This window comes from Artemia franciscana, chromosome 17 (assembly GCF_032884065.1).
Source record: "Artemia franciscana chromosome 17, ASM3288406v1, whole genome shotgun sequence".
NCBI classification, from domain to species: domain Eukaryota; kingdom Metazoa; phylum Arthropoda; class Branchiopoda; order Anostraca; family Artemiidae; genus Artemia; species Artemia franciscana.
Genome location: NC_088879.1, coordinates 37,966,968 through 37,986,143, shown reverse-complemented (window position 1 = coordinate 37,986,143; position 19,176 = coordinate 37,966,968). Strand labels below are relative to the sequence as shown.

The following is a 19,176-nucleotide window of genomic DNA, read 5'->3' as shown; positions in this document are numbered from 1 at the left end:
ACATCATGAATCAGTTTATTTGAGATAGTTCTATATGTTGTACTGACTTTCAAACAATGATTTGTATTTAATTTTAAGTTTTGGATTCACTCTTTAAACGCATACGAATATTTTTTTTTTTTTTTAGTTGATTACCAACAAGAGGGAACACCCTAGACTAAGTACTCAAAAGATTGCTTTGCAAGATTTTACGCCTCCACTTGGAATGGTGGTGGAATGGTGTTCCAATAAAAGTTACCCTCCAGCCTGTGTGCTGGTTCGTTGAAAATGAATATCAATAGGCACATTTTTAGGAAAAAAAAATTGGTAAACGATTCACAGGTGGCATTTTAGACCCTAAATTCTTTGCACGCTGTTGCCATGAAAGGTATCATACAAAATTCAGTTGTAAATTAAGAGTTTGTACAAAAATAATTAGTTGCAGTATATTTATCCACTCATTAAAAGATTGAATCATATTTCCAACAATTTCTATCCCGTAGAATTCTCTCCAATGTTCGCCTGAAGGATCAAAATTCAGTAGAAACAGAAAAATCACGATATTGAATTGCACTTGTTTAGTATTTCTCCCCCTTCTTTTTCCAATTATATAATTGCCTTCTTTTATTGAAATCAAGCACTTGTAACCCATTCAAACAGTTCGTGGTAACGAACTGTAGTAAGGAGCAATCCGGCTCAATAGTAACCAAAAGTCTAAAAAATGAAATTTTGGTACCAATAGCTACATCAAAAGAATCGCATTTTAATGCTGATTTTAAATATATAAGTTTCATCAAGTTTAGTCGTACCCATCAAAAGTTACGAGCCTGAGAATATTTACGTTATTTTAGAAAATAGGAGGATACACCCCCTAAAAGTCACAGAATCTTAACGAAAATCACACCATCAGATTCAGCGTATCAGAGAACCCTACTGTAGAAGTTTCAAGCTCCTATCTGCAAAAATGTGGAATTTTATATTTTTTGCCAGAAGGCAGATCACGGATGCGTGTTTATTTGTTTGTTTTTTTTTCCCCAGGAATCATCGTGTCGACCCAGTTGTCCTAGAATGTTGCAAGAGGGCTCATTCTAACGGAAATGAAAAGTTCTAGTGCCCTTTTGAAGTGACCAAAAAAATTGGAGGGTACCTAGGCCCCCTCCCACGCTAATTATTTTCCCAAAGTCAACGGATCAAAATTCTGAGATAGCCATTTTATTCAGCGTAGTCGAAAAATTTCATAACTATGTCTTTGGGGACGACTTACTCCCCCACAGTCCCCGTGGGAGGGGTTACAAGTTCAAAACTTTGACCAGTGCTTACATATAGTAATGGTTATTGGGAAGTGTACAGGCGTTTTTATGAGGATTTTTTTGTTGGAGACAGGGGTTGAGAAGAGGGGGATATGCTGGGGGAACTTTTCATCGAGGAATTTGTCATAGGGGAAGAAATTTTCCATAAAGGGAGCGCAGGATTTACTAGCATTACTTAAAAAAAAACAATGAAAAAGTTTTTTTCTCCTGGAAGTAAGCAGCAGCATTAAAACTTAAAAAAAAACAGAAATTATTACCCATATCAGGGGCTCACCTCCTCCTAATACCTTGCTCTTTAGGCTAAAGTATTTTTAGTAATTTCAACTATTTATTCTGCGGCTTTTGTGATTCAGGGGTCATTCTTAATGAATTGGGACAAAATTTAAGCTTTAGTGCAAAGAGCGAGTTAATGACGAGGGGGTGAACCCCCTCATATATGTAATAAGAAGATGAGAATACAAAAGTTCGTTACGTAAGCTAATTTATAAGTTACGTATATCTTTTACTAATAAAAACATTCAAAAAAATTAACAGTTCTAGTTGTCTTTTTAAGTGACCAAAAAATAGGAGGGCAACTAGGCTTCCTCTCCCACTCTTTTTTTCTCAAAATCATTGAATCAAAATTATGAGAAAGCCATTGAGCCAAAAAAAATAAATATAAAAATTTTGTTTTAATTATTCCTCTGCGGAGAGCCAAAATCAAAACATGCATTGATTCAAAAACGTTCAAAAATTAAATAAAAAAAGTTTTTTAAATGAAAGTAAGGAGCGACATTAAAGCTTAATACGAACAGAAATGACTCCGTATATGAAAGGGACTTTTCCTCCTCAACGCCCCGCTCTTTACGCTAAAGTTTTTTTTTACTGTTTTAAAATGTAGAGTTAAGAGAAAGAGTCAAACTTTAGCGTAAAGAGCGGGGCGTTGAGAAAGAAAAGCCCCTTTCATATACGGAGTAATTTCTGTTCGTTTTAAGTTTTAATGTCGCTCCTTACTTTCATTTAAAAAACTTGTTTTTTTTTATATTTAATAATAATATTGAATGGTAATATTTAAGACTTCCTCTTTAATTACTATGAATAAACAACAATTAGTCAGGAAAAAAGAATCAGAGTAGCGAAGAATTATGAAAAATAAATGTCTTATGATGACTAAAAAAAGTTTTTAAGTTAAATTACATAACTGAAAATAGTATTCTGTTGTCGCATGAACAGATTTTAAACAATGGAAACCATTTAGGTTAAAAAAAGTTTTTAAGTTAAATTACATAACTGAAAATAGTATTCTGTTGTCGCATGAACAGATTTTAAACAATGGAAACCATTTAGAAGCAGGAAGCCATATCTTATACTGTTTTTGTAAGTTACTTGACAGTTCATCACTTTGGAAACAGCTTCAATTCATACGGTGTAAGAATAATTAATATTTTACACGCACGTGCAAGTTCAAAAAAAAAATGCAAACTAATTTATTTTGATTTTGCCATATTTCTTATTGTAAATTTTTATTTGTACAGATTTATACTTAACTGCACATTACGCAATGGCATGAATGCTCTTTGATTTGATTTTTCTACTAGTTATTGATAAATCAGTTTAGGAGGGTAAGAAATGTATTTTATATATATAAAATATTTTTCAAACTTTTATTTGTAATGACAGTTCTGCCAGTAACCAATCGCGACTGAAAGTGTATCGAGCGTAATGTTGTTTTAAAATCAGTCATTTTTAGCAAAATTTTAGCTTCGAAAATATTAAGCCGATTTTTCTATTTTCTAGGGGGGGGGGGGAGGTGGTGTCAACTATAATTTCTTTTCCTTTTACCTATAACATCGTCAAAAATATGCACCGTTTCTTATTTTAATATCTTCAGTAGCTTTGTCTCACCAAATTTTTATCAAGATTTGTATAATTTGACAATTATGAGTATTGCGAGTCATATAAGATGGCAAAATTCGATTGAATATTTCTCCGAGAAATTGCTCCATTTCCTAGAATAGTCAGCTATAAAATTTCACAAAAATGCTTCTCCTAGAGTACTTTCTAGAATGTTTCTTTTGAATAAGATTTTCAATTTGTGTTGCGATGCAAGATAATAAGATACTACGGGTACAATATTTGCTTCCAATTTGTATCTCCTTTCTGGAAACAGATAGGAAATAAGTTTCAGAAGCATAAATACTGTATTATAAGAGCTGAAATCCATAGGTGAGGCCATGGTCTGAATTTGCCCGTTTATTGGTTAGTTTTCAGTAGGGCCTGAAAATTTTTGTTTTAAAGAAATTAAGGGTAAACAAAATTCAACTCAGAAAAAGATGCAGTTTATCTAATTTATTGGAGAGAAGGGGGGTAAATTAATATTTTTCAGCTATAAGCTTTTTAAAGTGCCAATGACATAAAAGTGAAGATTTTTCCCCTCCTCCAGGAGCCATTTCTGGTCTGTTCATATCTCCAAACAGTGATTTTACAAGAGTCTTCTTTTGGCTTTTTTAAGATTATTAAGTTTTTAGGTCAATATCACGTATTCGTCAGTGTTGCCACAGAAAAAATCTGAAAACTGACAAATGGAGCTTATTAGGCAAACTTCACAATGCTCTCCGTTCCTAAAGATTCTATAACAGTGGTGAGTGTTTATTTGTTTGTTTTCTTTTTGCAGGGTTAATCGTATAGAGTCGGTGATCCTTTAAGATTGGTAGAGGACTCATTTGAACTGAAATTAAAAGTTCTAGTGCCCTTTTTCAGTAACCATACAGATTGGAAGACAAAAGTTTATTGATTCCGGAATACAAAAAAAAATCCTTAAAGGAAACCTAAGCCTTCTTGGTGCTTTATAGGCCTATTTCTTAGATAATTTGTTCAGATATTTCCTCCAAGTTTCTTTCTTTTAAATTTTACTCCCGCTGCCACTAGAGCCTACATTACTGCTTGTGAAAGTATCTTTTTATTAAAAATAATTTGTAACTTTTCCCGACTTATCAAGATACATGAGTTGTAGAAGTTCCCACTCAACCAATCTAAACAATCTTGTTTCAAGTTTCAGTGTCTTTGGTACTTGAATCTTTGTTTTATTCAGAGCTTGCCTGCAACAATCCAGAATATCTTTCTATTTACCAGAAGATGTTTTTATAGTAAAGCAGGAATAACCTGAAAAATATAACTCAGGTTAGGGGAATGTTTTCTGTGATTAATTTAAAAGACTTTTTCCAAAAAATATTTTTTTCAAAGAAAAGTAAAGAGCTGCATTAAGGCAAGAATGAGCAAAATAAAGTCAAATAATCTTCCCAGCGTAAAACTACCACAAATCGCTATCAATAAATGATGAAATCTAAAACGAGAAGAAATTACAATAAATAACCAAGTCAAACTAAACAATAGCAAAAATCAACATGAGCAGGGCTGATAGCCCCCATTTGCAACAATTTACACTTTACTGAAAAATAAAACAATAACAAAAAAAAAAAAACAAAAATTTGACCGTGGACTGTCAGTTTAATTGACATATATTGATATTTATTCCTTAAAAGTTTCGATAATTTTTTTTTTATGAAAGTAAGAAAAGTGAAAACGTTTCAAACATATTTTATTTTCAGTAAAGCACAAATTTCGTCTGGTCTTCAAAAGGCATGGTGGCTATTTGCTTTACTCATGTTATTTTTTGCTCGTTTTGAGTTTGACTTGGGTATCTATTGTAATTTCTGTTCGTTTCGAGTTTCATTTATTTATTGATAGTGATTTGTGGTGTTTTTCTTTTGTTTTTTTTTTCTTAAGATTTCCATTCTATGGATATACTTTTTGTCCAATCACTTTAGTCATTTTTAACAACCCATTCTTTCACATGTAATTTTGCCACCACATAATGTAAAGGAATTCATCAAATAAGCTTTTTCAAAGCATAATTTAAGATATTTACCGTAAATATTATCCGACCAAAAAAAGTATGAGTCTACTACTCTTTAGGGGCCTCTCCCATACCACTCAGAATGTTCCCAGGTGGCAATAAGGGAACGCCCTACAAAAATGTGGGGGACCTCCAAAGGAGGCAGAGACCAACGGGGACCTTGTCTGTAGAGGGTCCATAATACAAACTGGGGCACCCTCGCCCGGGGCCGTAAATAAAGATGGAGATGGAAGAATGCCCTTCAAATGTACACTCAAGAGGGCCCATCGACGTGTCCACACGTCTCATGAATTGCGAACTTTCTCCCAGTTATGGGTTAAATTGCAAGGATTAGGTACATAGACAGAGAGCAGGGCTCATGATGGATTAGGAAGCTGCTAAGTCTTGTTTAGGCTGGGAGGGTATTGATAATAGAATTCTAATTGTTTCTTTTAAAATAAAAAGTTCAAGGTCTCAGCTATAGTAGTATATACCCCTGTTGAACCGACTAACGGAGATACTAGTGACTCAGATGAATTTTACTTACAGTTAGAGAAGCAAATAAACAGGGTCCCAGATAGAAATATGGTGTTTTTACTAGGAGATTTTAACGCCCAGGCTGGTAAAAATAGATATAGATGGTATCCTAGACGATAAACTTTCCAGGAACAGTTGAATACACAAACTTGAGAGTTTAAAATTTGACAATGTGGAAGATGGTTAGAATAATTTTAGGAAAGCAATTTGTGAAATTGCTGATGGTGTCTTAGGGAAAAAAGTTAAGACTGCAGCTAGGAGTACTAGTGAAAAAACTTTATTTTTGATAGAGAGGAGAAGGGGTTTGTACAAGAATTATTTGAGTGATAGATTATATGACAACAAAAGGAATGTAAAAAGTGGAGAAAACACAATAATATGACCTAAGTAGGTGTAAAGTGGAGGCCATGGATAAAATTGCCGAGGATCTGGAAGATGCAGCTAGACGGCATAATAGTAAAATATTGTACTGGCATGCTATTGAATCGAGAGGGAGTAGTCAATCCGGACTTGTCCCAGTTAAAGATAGGAACGGGGCCACAATTAGTGATAAGGAACAAGTTAGAAAGAGATGGACAGAACATTTTGAGAATGTGCTTGACAGAGATACTTTGGCAGGACAAGATATAGCTTGGATGTGATACCTTGTGATGTGAAGGAATATTTGTTCTGTGAGGAAGAATTAGTGACAGTAAAAGAATCAAAAAATAATAGGGCTCCAGGTTCTGATAGTGTGGTAAATGAGTTTCTTAAATATGGTGGCTCTGAGGTTAGAAATAAGTTACTGAAGATTACGAATATGATTTTTTTAAAATGGGAAGTTCCTAACGATTTCCTTAATTATACTATTGACTGTATAAGAAAGCCGATAGGAGTGAGTGTCGCAATTATCGAGGCATTAGTCTTGTCTTTGTAGGTAGCAAATTACTTAGTATAATAATAAACTTTAGGCTGAGGGATACTGTAGACAAAGTTTTAAGAGAAGGATAGTGAGGTTTTTATAAAGGTAGAGAATATATCAACCGAATTCTCACTCTTAAGTTAATAATTGAGAAGTGCCTTAATTATCAAACACCTTTTGTACTCAGTTTCATAGATTTCGAGCAAATATTCGATTATGCTGATTGAAGAGCTTAAGTCTTATCCTTGTACGATATACCAGACAAATACATTAAAATGATTAGTGTCAAACAGTTCGTGGTAACGAACTGTAGTAAGGAGCGATCCGGCTCAATAGTAACCAAAACTCTAAAAAATTGAATTTTGATATAAATAGCTACATCAAAAGAATCGCATTTTAATGCTGATTTTAAATATATAAGTTTCATCAAGTTTAGTCTTACCCATCAAAAGTTACGAGCCTGAGAAAATTTGCCTTATTTAGGAAAATAGGGGGAAACACCCCAAAAAGTCGTAGGATCTTAACGAAAATGACACCATCAGATTCAGCGTATCAGAGGATCCTACTGTAGAAGTTTCAAGCTCTTATCTACAAAAATGTGGAATTTTGCATTTTTTGCCAGAAGACAAATCACGGGTGCGTGTTTATTTGTTTGTTTGTTTGTTTGTTTTTTTTTTCCCAGGGGTCATCGTATCGACCAAGTGGTCCTAGAATGTCGCAAGAGGGCTCATTCTAACGGAAATGAAAAGTTCTAGTGCCCTTTTTAAGTGACCAAAAAAATTGGAGGGCATCTAGGCCCCTTCCCACGCTCATTTTTTTCCCAAAGTCAACGGATCAAAATTTTGAGATAGCCATTTTGTTTGGCATAGTTGAAAATCTTAATAACTATGTTTTTGGGGATGACTTACTCCCCCATAGTCCCTGGGGGAGGGGTTGCAAGTTACAAACTTCAACCAGTGTTTACATATAATAATGGTTATTGGGAAGTGTACAGACGTTTTCAGGGGGATTTTTTTGGTTTTGGGGGTAGGGTTGAGGGAGGGGGCTATGTGGGAGGATCTTTCCTTGGAGAAATATGCCATGGGGGAAAAAAATTCAATGAAAAGGGCGCAGGATTTTCTAGCATTACTATAAAAAAAACAATGAAAAAATAAACATGAAAACGTTTTTTCAAATGAAAGTAAGGAATAGCATTGAAATTTAAAACAAACAGAGATTATTACGCATATGAAGGGTTCTAAAAATACTTTAGCATAAAGAGCGAGGTATTTAGGAGGAGATAAATACCTCGCTCTTTATGCTAAAATATTTTTAGTGATTTCAACTATTTATTCTACGGCCTATTTGATTCAGGGGTCATTCTTAAAGAATTGGAACAAAACTTACGATTTAGTGTAAAGAGCGAGGTATTAACGAGGGTACAAACCCCCTCGTACACATAATAAAAATATAAGAATATAAAAGTTTGTTACGTAAGTTAATTCTTAAGTTACGTATATTTTTTACTAATAAAAACGTTCGTTGAATATTAAAAGTTCTAGTAGCCTTTTTAAGTAACCGAAAAATTGGAGGGCAGCTAGGCCTCCTTCCCCACCCCTTATGTCTCAAAATCGTCTGATCAAAACTAATAGAAAGCCATTTAGCCAAAAAAAAAAAATAATATACTAATTTCATTTCAATAATTTATGTGCGGAGAGCCAAAATCAAACATGCATTAATTCAAAAACGTTCAGAAATTAAATAAAAAAAACTAGTTTTTTTAACTGAAAGTAAGGAGCGACATTAAAACTTAAAACGAACAGAAATTACTCCGTATATGAAATGGGTTGTCCCCTCCGCAGTCCCACGCTCTTTACGCTAAAGTTTTTAGTTGTTTTAAAAAGTAGAATTGTGGCAAAGAGTCAAACTTTAGCGTAAAGAGCGAGGGACTGCGGAGGGGACAACCCATTTCATATACGGAGTAATTTCTGTTCGTTTTAAGTTTTAATGTCGCTCCTTACTTTCAGTTAAAAAAACTAATTTTTTTTATTTAATTATGTACAAGAATAAACCTGCTGCGGTAAATGTAGGAAATATGGTTAGTAGCCGGTTTTCAATTAAACAGGAGCTAAGCTCCTCTTTAATTCTATTCCCCTTTATATGGATTATTTTGATGGACTTCATCTTAGGGAGCACAGGAAAGCTAATGGTCAACACAAAATCAAATGGAGAAGAAAAACGCTCCTAATATTAGATTATGCTGATGATTTAAGTATCCTAGACGAGTTCAGGTTTTGGGAGTTCAGGGTGCTAGATTAGGTTTGAAAATTAATGTCAAGAAGAATAATTCTTTAAGGCTAGGAATAAGTGAAGATGAAAAGGTGACATTTGGTAATGAAAACGATAGGGAAATCAATAATAAAAGAAAAGGAATTGATAAAATCCTCGGTCCATAAAAATCCTCTGTCTTATCAATGATAAGGGACTTATCATTCAGAGATGAAAGGGCCCGCCAGAATTTTTCAGAAGGAGGAAAACCAGTTCAAAAAAAAAATTAAGTAACATGCTATGCACCCGGAAAACACACGATGTAGGCTTCACAAGGAAATATATGGTTGTTTTTCTCTAATTTAGTAAATCTGCATACAAAATTGTTAAAGATAGATATATAGATAGATATATAGATTTTACTTTTTTGTAAACATGATCCATGTAGCTTTGCAACATTTAAAACATATTGATCATGTGTGCGACATTTTGTGTAACTCTGTGAGTTTTATGGTATTACGTGCCTTTCTGTTTTTGTTTTCTTTTTGCAATTGTTGTGCTTTTCCATAGATATTTTTATATACCCTGCTATGTGAATTATTATCATGTGGTGTTATTTTGTATTATTTTTTCTTTTTTGCCATGGCTCCTAATTGGCTTTTGCTGCAATAAATATCTATCTATCCATCTATAACAATCTGTATGTAGATTTACTATATTAGAGAAAAAACAACCATAGATTTCTTTTTGAAGCCCTTATCGTGTGTTTTCCGGACTCATATCATGTTGCTTAATTTTTTTTAACTGGTTTTCCTCCCTCTGAAGTAATTTTGGCGGGCCCTTCTGTCTAATCTTAAGAAACTAGCTGATATGGTCAAAAGCTAAAACCAGCTGTATTTAGCTTTGTACTGCCCTTTTCAGTCCCCTATCATTGATAGTGATTTCTATGGCCCTTGCCATTACATCGATTCCTTTACTATCATTATTGATTTCTTTATCATTATAACAACAATTTAAATTAAATTTTGAGTGAATTAAACAATTCAGCTTATTCTAGAATTTTTATTTAACCAGACAACCCTGTATTTATTCAAGACGTTTTTAGGCGATTTTAGTTGTGCTATATTTAACTTTTTAAATTGTTTTATTCCTTATATATGCTCCAAAATGGCGTTTTGACCTCATCTTAGATTACATCCCATAACTTAATAAGTTCTTTAATCCGTTTCCAAGAAATTCATTTCTATCGCTTTAATGAATTACAATCAACTTTCTCATGCCTCTTTATTGACATCGACAATTAATTTTTGTTAGTTCAGCTTTTTAAAACATGGCTTTATCCCTGAATTTAAGTTCGCAGATCATTATTATCTTGCCTTTCATTTTATTCGTGAGAATGTTTCTCTAAGAGCCCGAGGCTTTTTTAGAAATGATTCAAGTCTGATTGAACGTATATTTGGGATGCAAGCTCCAAGAAATAGCTCCAAAAATGGAATTTGTCAAGGTAGATTTTGTCTGCGTTTTTTGTTGTATGAAAACTTTTTGTTGTATGAAATGGTTAGCCTTTTCTTATATGAAACTGTTGGATAGAGTAACATTCATAATCAAATGCATATTTTCTGAGTGTTTTGACAGATGTAATTTAGACGACATTTGTCATATAAATCTGATATTTATATGAAAATAAAAATATCGATTCATCTATCTTGTTTTTATTGATATCGAAAAATATCGATAAAAACTTAGATCCATACACCCTTAAATGAATAAAAAATATTTCTTTGTTTTAAATGAAGTAAAAAATGTCGAATTGAAACCTTTCGGGTATGGTTTTCAGTTTGATTATGTGCTTTTTCCCTCGCTTTAGAGCAGGGGTCTTAGCTATTCATTCATGTGAATACTTAAGAGGGCCAACAGAATATGACCAGAATGATGAAATGAAGAATATGAATATGAAGAAATGAATTACTTCAGTTTGTTCCCTTCTCCCATTCAATATATTCATAAAAAAAAACAACAAAAAATAACGAATATTTTTCAATAAAATTACTTATTTGCTAGTATTGCTGTAAATAAAGCTGGTATTATTTACTGAAAACAACTCTCTCTTTATAGATTTATGGGAATGCGTGTAACTCAAAAAAATGTGTCAGTGAAGATTTTTTCATTTATCTTAAAGCTAGACTAAATATCTGCTGCACTATGTTGGCTCCTGGTCCAACTGCTTTTAAGATAAATGTCTTTTGGTTCTTTTACATTTTCCTCAAAGCTTATTCTTTTCATTCTGTAATTTTTCGCGAAATTTTTTTAACGTCTTTTATGAATTAAGTCAGTCAATTAAGCAGGGACGTAATTTGCTATGGGGTAGGGGGACAACTGCACCCTCTAGACCTAAGTTTATCCCCGGGCCTCCTTTTTTCCCCTCCTCCTTCCAGCCGAAATTTAGTTTCTACAATAAAATCTTGTCAAAATTAAGATAAGCTTGCGTAATTCAAGCATCGAGAGAAACAGGCCAGTTTTCTTTAGTATATCTCTGCCTTTATTGTAATATACGGATCATTTTTTGAGTTTTCAATGTCATTTTCACTTGAGTTGGAAAAGTTACCTCCAATTTTGCTCCCCCCCCCCCAGAATTCTGAAGAAATTACGCCACTACAATTAAGTAGAAACAAAATTCATCAAGACAGTTAGTCATCTGCAAGTCCAAACACAAAGCCTCAAAACGTTACCTGGTATTCTAGCAGCCTCGTTCACAATCCTTTCATTCTGGAGAACTAATCAATTATGGTCCTGGTCAGTATTGTCATGATTGGTGTTTTGTCAAAGGGATATGTGCCGACTAGAAGTTACAGTTTTTGTTTGTGTCCTTTTTTGGTTAGCCAATTCTTATGCATTGAACAAAATAGTAATCGTTTTCCCAGTTCGTTACGTATATATATATTTTTCATTGGCCTAGGTTTAGGTATTCAAAATTTCGTCACCATTACTGCCGTAGGAGGGTTAATTCTGTTAATTGATTATCTGCAAATATCTTTAAAGAGAAGATATTTTGACGTACGGCTATAAAAATTGAGCCGGTTCTTAAGTATATATAATTGTTACCTCTTTGGGTGTGCCTCTACGATACTCTTACTCCAATATAGATCTGAGCCTAGTGACTTGAAGTGCCGATTGAACAGAATCGTTTTAGGGAGATCACAAGTGTGATTATTTCTTTGGAACAATTTTTGATTGGCTATAAAGAGGCTACCATACAAATAGTAATTGTATGATTATTTCCCATGAAAAATTCCCCTCAGAAGGTTTCCCCTCCTTCTTCTAAAGAATCATGTATATTTCCCAATAAAAAATCAAATGTAAGTGGTGGTCAAATGGCGTAACTTATAGCCCTTTACCCGAGGGCTATGGGGTTCTTGTCAACCTCAAAGGTCACCTGAATTAAGTGGCTATTTCAAAATTTTGATCGAATGTCTTTTTTGAAAAAAGGGCTTGGGAGGAGGGCTAGCTCACCTCTATTCTTATTGTTCGCTAAGAAAGGGCACTAAGACTTTTTACTTCTATTCGAATGAAATGTCACCAAATCTTTTAGGATCACCGGTTTGATATACATTTGGGGAAAAAATACTAACAAATAGACAAGCATCATTGAACTTTTCTTCTGGTCAAACATACCAAATTTAATGGCTTGGTTTTCACCAAGATTGCCTGACTTTAGGGAGGTTTACATCCCTTTTTTTAAATCAGGCATTTTTTTTTTCTGGCTCGTAACTTTTGATGGGTAACATTACACAGAGTTTTAACATTAGAATGAGTTATATGTAATTGTAATCAGCATAAAAACAAATTTTTTTTAGAAATCAATTGTTTTCAAAATTCCGTTCAAGTTTATGTTAATATTGGACAGAGTCCCTACTTACCTACAGTCCATTACCACGAACTGTTGGTTTGATATGTCATTCAATCTTCACCCGTGTAAAAGAAATTCTGAAATAGCACACATTCTTTATGTAACGGTGATAACACCAAGGGAAATTCTTCGGGTTTAAGATGAATGTTACAACAAGAAACTGTCTTGGATTACTTTCAGCTTAAAAGTACCAAGGGTAGTGACAATGAGATATGGTTTAAATTTGTTAAGCAGAAACTCAGAAAACTAAGTGTCTTTATACATTAGATGAAATCAGAAATTCAATTTTAATATTTAGAGCCGCCATATGTAGTTATGCAGTTTTGGTAGTAGCGGGTGAGAAGATTTTAGAAGAGAAGTGTGGGTGAAAATATCACAAAAATATAAGTCAAAACCACACGGCAAAAAACTACTGAAGAGGACGCAGGTTTACTTTGAAGGTATGATTGTCTCTGGACATCAACGGAATCTTAATGTTTGGATTATTAGTTTTATTTATATATTTTCACGGGTAAAGCGTGGTACTTCTGGTGGTATTTTGGCAAAAACCCTGGGAGCTTGCAGCAGATGCCCTCCCAATTATTGCCACTGGAAGATAGCCACAGTAGGTACAGTGATAATTATGGTATTAGCATAAACTTCCAATTTCTCTGAGTTATTATTAATACAGGCAACCAGACACTGTGGTATTATTCCAACGTTGACTTTCAAACCTAAAGAACTTCTATCAGATATAACACTAGTTTAGAAGCAATAGAGCCATTAGAAAGTCTGAATTCCATGAGAGTGTTAGGTATGATGTCAGTTTAGGTGAAAACTTGCAATTACAACAAACTAGCAGAAGAGGTAGTAGTAGTGCTAGCACTATTAGTGCACACAAACTAGTGCTTACAGAATGGGTAGTAGTAACAATAATAGTCATTTTGATATTGATACTAACGAATCTTTATTGAAAAGCTTACTTGCAGTCAGGTTTGGCCCTGCAACTATCCGCAAGTGTGTGACATCCAGGAGTTTCATCCACGCGTGGAGGCTTCCTTGCACATTTGGGATGTAGTCTCTCTTGTGCCACTAAACAAGCATCATTCGGATTATCCGTTTTTCTAAAATAAAATATTTTTATGTAATAGAGAAATTCTAAAGTTTGAAAGGGGAGGTCAGCTGTACCCGACAAACCCCAGTTTGCCCCTTTCCCCTACACATACCTCGGTTTGTCCTCCAGCTGAAATTTGAATTCTTCAAAAATTTTGTCAAAACTAAGATAAGCATGCATAATTCAAGTATCTAGAGTAACAGGTCAGTTTTCTTCAGTATATCTTTGCCTTTATGGTATTATGTGGCTCATTTTCATTTTTTCACAGTCATTTTCGCTTGATTTGGGAAAATGGGTAAAATTTTCCCTCTACCCATTCCCCCAGGATTTTAAAAAAAATTACGCCACTGTCAATAGATACTATCCTAGTCTAAGAAAAAAAATGTAATTGAATATGTTTTACGTTTTAAGTCTACTTATTCCGTGTTTTGGCTTAAGTAGTACTTTTACTCGACTCAAATGCAACGTAAAACGAAAGAAAAAGGAAGAAAAAAAATCAAATCTTTATGTTAGGTTTCAAAATAAGGTAAATTACAGCTTATTTTCTAACGACAACATTAATCCGAAGCTTAAAAGTAAAAAAAATAATTCACACTCAGCGTTATAGGAGAAAATCAAATGAACATATAAATCAGTTCTTCAAAAAATCTATATTGAAATCCTCTGGATTTTTTATGGCACTTGGTATTAACCAAGTGACATATAGCAATCGCCAATTCTGTCGGTCTGTCGGTCCCGGTTTTGCTACTTTAGGCACTTCTAGGTAAGCTAGGACGATGAAATTTGGCAGGCGTATCAGGAACTTGACCAGCTTAAATTAGAAATAATCGTTTTCCCGATTCGACAATCTGAGGGGAGTGGGGGGCCGGTTAATTCGTAAAAAATAAAAAAAATGAAGTATTTTTAACTTATGAGCGGGTGATGGGATCTTAATGAAATTTGATGTTTGGAATGATATTGTGTCTCAAAGCTCTTATTTTAAATCCCGACTGGATCTGATGACGTTGGGGGGAGCTGGAGGGGGGAAACCTAAAATCTTGGAAAACACTTAGAGTGGAGGGATCGGGATGAAACTTGATGGGAAAAATAAGCACAAGTCCCAGATACATGATTGACATAATCGGAACGGATCCACTCTCTTTGGGGTAGTTGGGGGGGGGGGGGTAATTCTGAAAAATTAGGAAAAATGAGGTATTTTTAACTTACGAACGGGTGATCGGATCTCAATGAAATTTGATTTTTAGAAGAATATCGTATCTTAGAGCTCTTATTTTAAAGCTTTACCGGATCTGGTGACATTGGGGGGGGGGGGAGTTGGGAGGGGGGAACCTAAAACTTGGAAAACACTTAGAGTGGAGGGATCAGGATGAAACTTGGTGGGAAAAATAAACATAAGTCCTAGATACATGATTGACATAAACGGAATGGATCCGCTCTCTTTGGGGTATTTGGGGGGGGGGGTTTATTTCTGAAAAATTAGAAAGAATTAGGTATTTTTAACTTACGAACGAGTGATCGGATCTCAATGAAATTTGATATTTAGAAGGATATCGTGGCTCAGAGCTCTTATTTTAAACCTGACCGGATCTGGTGACATTGGGGGGGAGTTGGTAGGGGGAAACCTAAAACTTGGAAAACACTTAGAGTGGAGGGATCGGGATGAAACTTGGTGGGAAAAATAAGCACAAGTCCTGGAGACATGATTGACATAAATGGAACGGATCCGCTCTCTTTGGGGTAGTTGGGGGAGGGGTTAATTCTGAAAAATTAGAAAAAAATGAGGTATTTTTAACTTACGAACGGGTGATCGGATCTCAGTGAAATTTGATATTTAGAAGGATATCGTGTCTCAAAGCAATTATTTTAAATCCTGACCGGATCTGGTGACATTGGGGGAAGTTTGGGGTGGGGGAACCTAAAATCATGGAAAACGCTTAGATTGGAGGGATCGGGATGAAACTTGGTGGGGAAAATAATCAGAAATCTTACATATGTGATTTACATAATTGAAATGGATCCGCTCTATTGGGAGGGGGGGAATTCCGAAAAATAAGAAAAAATGACGTATTTTTAACTTACGAAAGAGTGATCGGATCTTCATGAAACTTAATATTTAGAAGGAACTCGTAACTCAGATCTCTTATTTTAAATCTCAACCTGATCAAGCGTAATTGGGGGGGGGGGCATTTGGGGGGACCGGAAATCTTAGAAAATACTGAAAGCGGTGAGATCAGGATGAAACTGGATGAGAAGAATAGAAACCTGTTTAAAATACGTGACTGACATAACCGGACCGGATCTGCTCTCTTTGGTGGAATTGGGGAGGGGGGTAATTTTGAAAATTGAGGTATTTGTAACTTACGAAAGGGTGACCAGATCTTAATGAAATTGGATATTTAGAAGGATCTTGTGCTTTAAAGTTCTAATTTTAAATTCCGACCAGATCCTGTGACATTGGGGGGATTTGGCGGGGGAAACCGGAATTTTTGGAAAACGTGAAAATTGGGGTATTTTTATCTTACGAATAGATGATCGGATCTTAACGAAATTTGATTTTTAGAAGGAATTCATGTCTTAGTGCTCTTATTTCAAATCCCGACCAGATCTTTTGATATTGGGGGAGTTGGAGGGGGAAATCTTGGAAAAGCACTTGGAGTGGAGGAATTGGGATGAAGCTTTGTGGATAGAATAAACAGATGTCCTTGATACGTCATTGACAGAATCGTACTGGATTCGCTCTCTTTGGGGGAGTTGGGGGGAGGGGTTCAGTGATTTGGCGAGTTTGGTGCTTCTGGGCGTGCTAGGACGATGAAAATTGGTAGGCATGTCAGGGAGCTGCACAATTTGACTTGATAAAGTCGTTTTCCCAGATTCGACCATCTGAGGGGCTAAAAGGTGAGGAAAAATTAGAAAAAATTAGGTATTTATAACTTACGAGTGGGTGATTAGATCTTAATGAATTTTGATATTTAGAACGACATCGTGACTCAGAGCTCTTATTTTAAATCTTGGTCGGCATTAAGCCTCTTATTTTCCTTTTAAAACCAATCTATTGATTCATAGAATTTTGTTAGTGCTCATACCATATGATCTCTTGGCTCTTAGCTCTTCTCGCCTCGTCACAAGTGCCATATGAGCTCTTAGCTCTTGTTTTCTTAGAAATGTTCTTGAATGTTGCTTACAATTTTTTTGATGCTTCAGACAAGTCTACGTTAAGGATCAGGAAGTAAAAATTCATTTTCTTCTAAGAATCTCATATCTGACTGTGAATGCCCATCTTAACATCAAACTGATTTTTGGAACTTTGCAAACAAATGTTGGCTAACACACGATAGTATGGGAAAACAGTAAAATTTCAAATTTTATTTGTTTTCAAAATACCTCCTTAAGTTTTATAGACATTTGGGCAAATATTCTTAAAACAAAAACAAATAAAAAACCAACTAGATAGGTATTTAAAAGTTAATATCTTTCCACGTTTCTTACGAAGAAAATATAATATTGATTTTATTGGACAGATTGAGTAAATCTATCCAGAATATCCAACGGAAAACCAATAATTAGATGGACAAAAAGATTAAATTTTTGATAAACCATGGATGGTTAATAAGCATGGGAACAATGTGTCTTAAAGGCACATGAAACTAAGAAAAGATGGCAGAACCAAAACACTAATTTAAAAAGAACATCAAAATGAAGAAGTTATCTATCTCCTGCACCCATTGTAGGCTTATTTACACCTGAAAACTGAATTCTAAGATTTCTTTGGTCGTTTCAACATTACGAAATTTCTTGGCCAGTATCGGATTTCTCTCAACGTTAGCAGTGGGGGCAAAGTTAATTCCACAAGGCCAATAGGGAGTAAACTATTGGAGCTGCTAGCCTCTCAAGACCTTATTACGCAAACCTGGGTCTGAAAAAAAGCTATAGCGCACATGTATAGTACACATAATTAATTGGGAATGTTTTTCAGGAGATGCAGGTAGATTTTACGTAAAAGAGAGGGTTTACTTTGATTGTTATGTGAAAGGCTTTGAATCGTGTTTTTTGTAACGTGTTGGACGCGTTAGAATGCACTAGTCAAGCGGGAGAGTTTTAGTAAGACACTTTTCTGCAAGACATTTTTCAAGACCTTTCAAAATATTTCAAGACACTTTTAAGACTTTTTCTTTAAGACATTTATCATAACGATTCACGACATTTCATGACGTTTTCAAGACATTTTTCTTCAAGATATTTTTCGAGATTTCTTTAGTTCTTACGAAATAGGGAATGTTCACTTATATTAAGGATAAAGAATTCTAACGTGACGACTTGTTCCTTCAGGTGCCCATGGGAATAACCAGCTTGTAAATGAGAAGGACATACACATGGTATGTTAAATAATACTTCAAGAGGTTTCATTTTCTTTCACGGCTTTTATTTTTGTTTCAAGGCGTTTTTTTCTTATTGAGATTTCATTTATTTCAAGACGTTTTTCAAAGGGAACCCTTACATTCCAAAGATTTTATGTCCACATTAGGGTTCGAAATGTATTTTCCTTCAATGGAATGCAGCACTAACCAATCGGACTATGAAAGTCTTTCTAACATTTTAATTCGGCTGATAAGTTCTACATGATAAGGTGTTTCCATATACGTTGGAAAGTCATTCTTTTCTTCTTCACTACACAAAAATTTATACTTATATCTAGGCATTTTTGAATGAGCACGCCAATGTACATAGGCTGCAACCTGCTTAAATTGCGTTAACTGTTACCTACCGAACTTTTAACCTGAAACAAGAAATCTAAAAAATGACTGCTTTTTATTGCACATTCAAATTTTATTAATAAAAACGTTGTAAAATCATGAAACATCTGAAAAAGCAGTAAAAACCGCAACAAGGGAAAAAGGAAAACGAGAAAAAAACTATAGTGCTTGAATTGCTTGCAAGGGTCCCATTCGAATTGGTTTCTAGAGGGCTGATGGAATCGGATACTAATTGCTCCTGGTGGTTAGGTTAGAGGTCCATTGGAATTGCTTCCTAAGGGGCCCCCTCCTTGTGGGACTTAATTACAGGACTCCCCGTCGGAATCAGGCTCCTTAGCATCCAATTCTACCGGGGCCTCCTTCTATTCATTTCCAGTGGGACCCTAAAAACCAATTCCAATGTAGGCCCTTACATCCAATTTCACCGAAATCCATAGCAACCAATTCCAAAAGGGAACACCTAAAAGTCAATTCCAACACGGCCTCTAGCCACCAATTCCAGCGGGCCCCTAGCAGGCAATACCAACAAGGCCCCAAGCAAGCAATACCAACGAGGCCGCTAGCAAGCAATACCAAC

General features: G+C 34.9%; 1 protein-coding gene across 1 annotated transcript in view; it reads right to left on the bottom strand.

Annotated features, from left to right (window-relative positions):
* LOC136037575 (uncharacterized) overlaps positions 1-19,176 on the bottom strand; it is a 258,613-nt gene that overhangs the window by 74,633 nt on the left and 164,804 nt on the right. Inside the window, exon 8 of the mRNA XM_065720296.1 lies at positions 13,718-13,858. Coding sequence (XP_065576368.1) covers positions 13,718-13,858 — 141 coding nt within the window. The remainder of the gene's footprint in view (positions 1-13,717; positions 13,859-19,176) is intronic.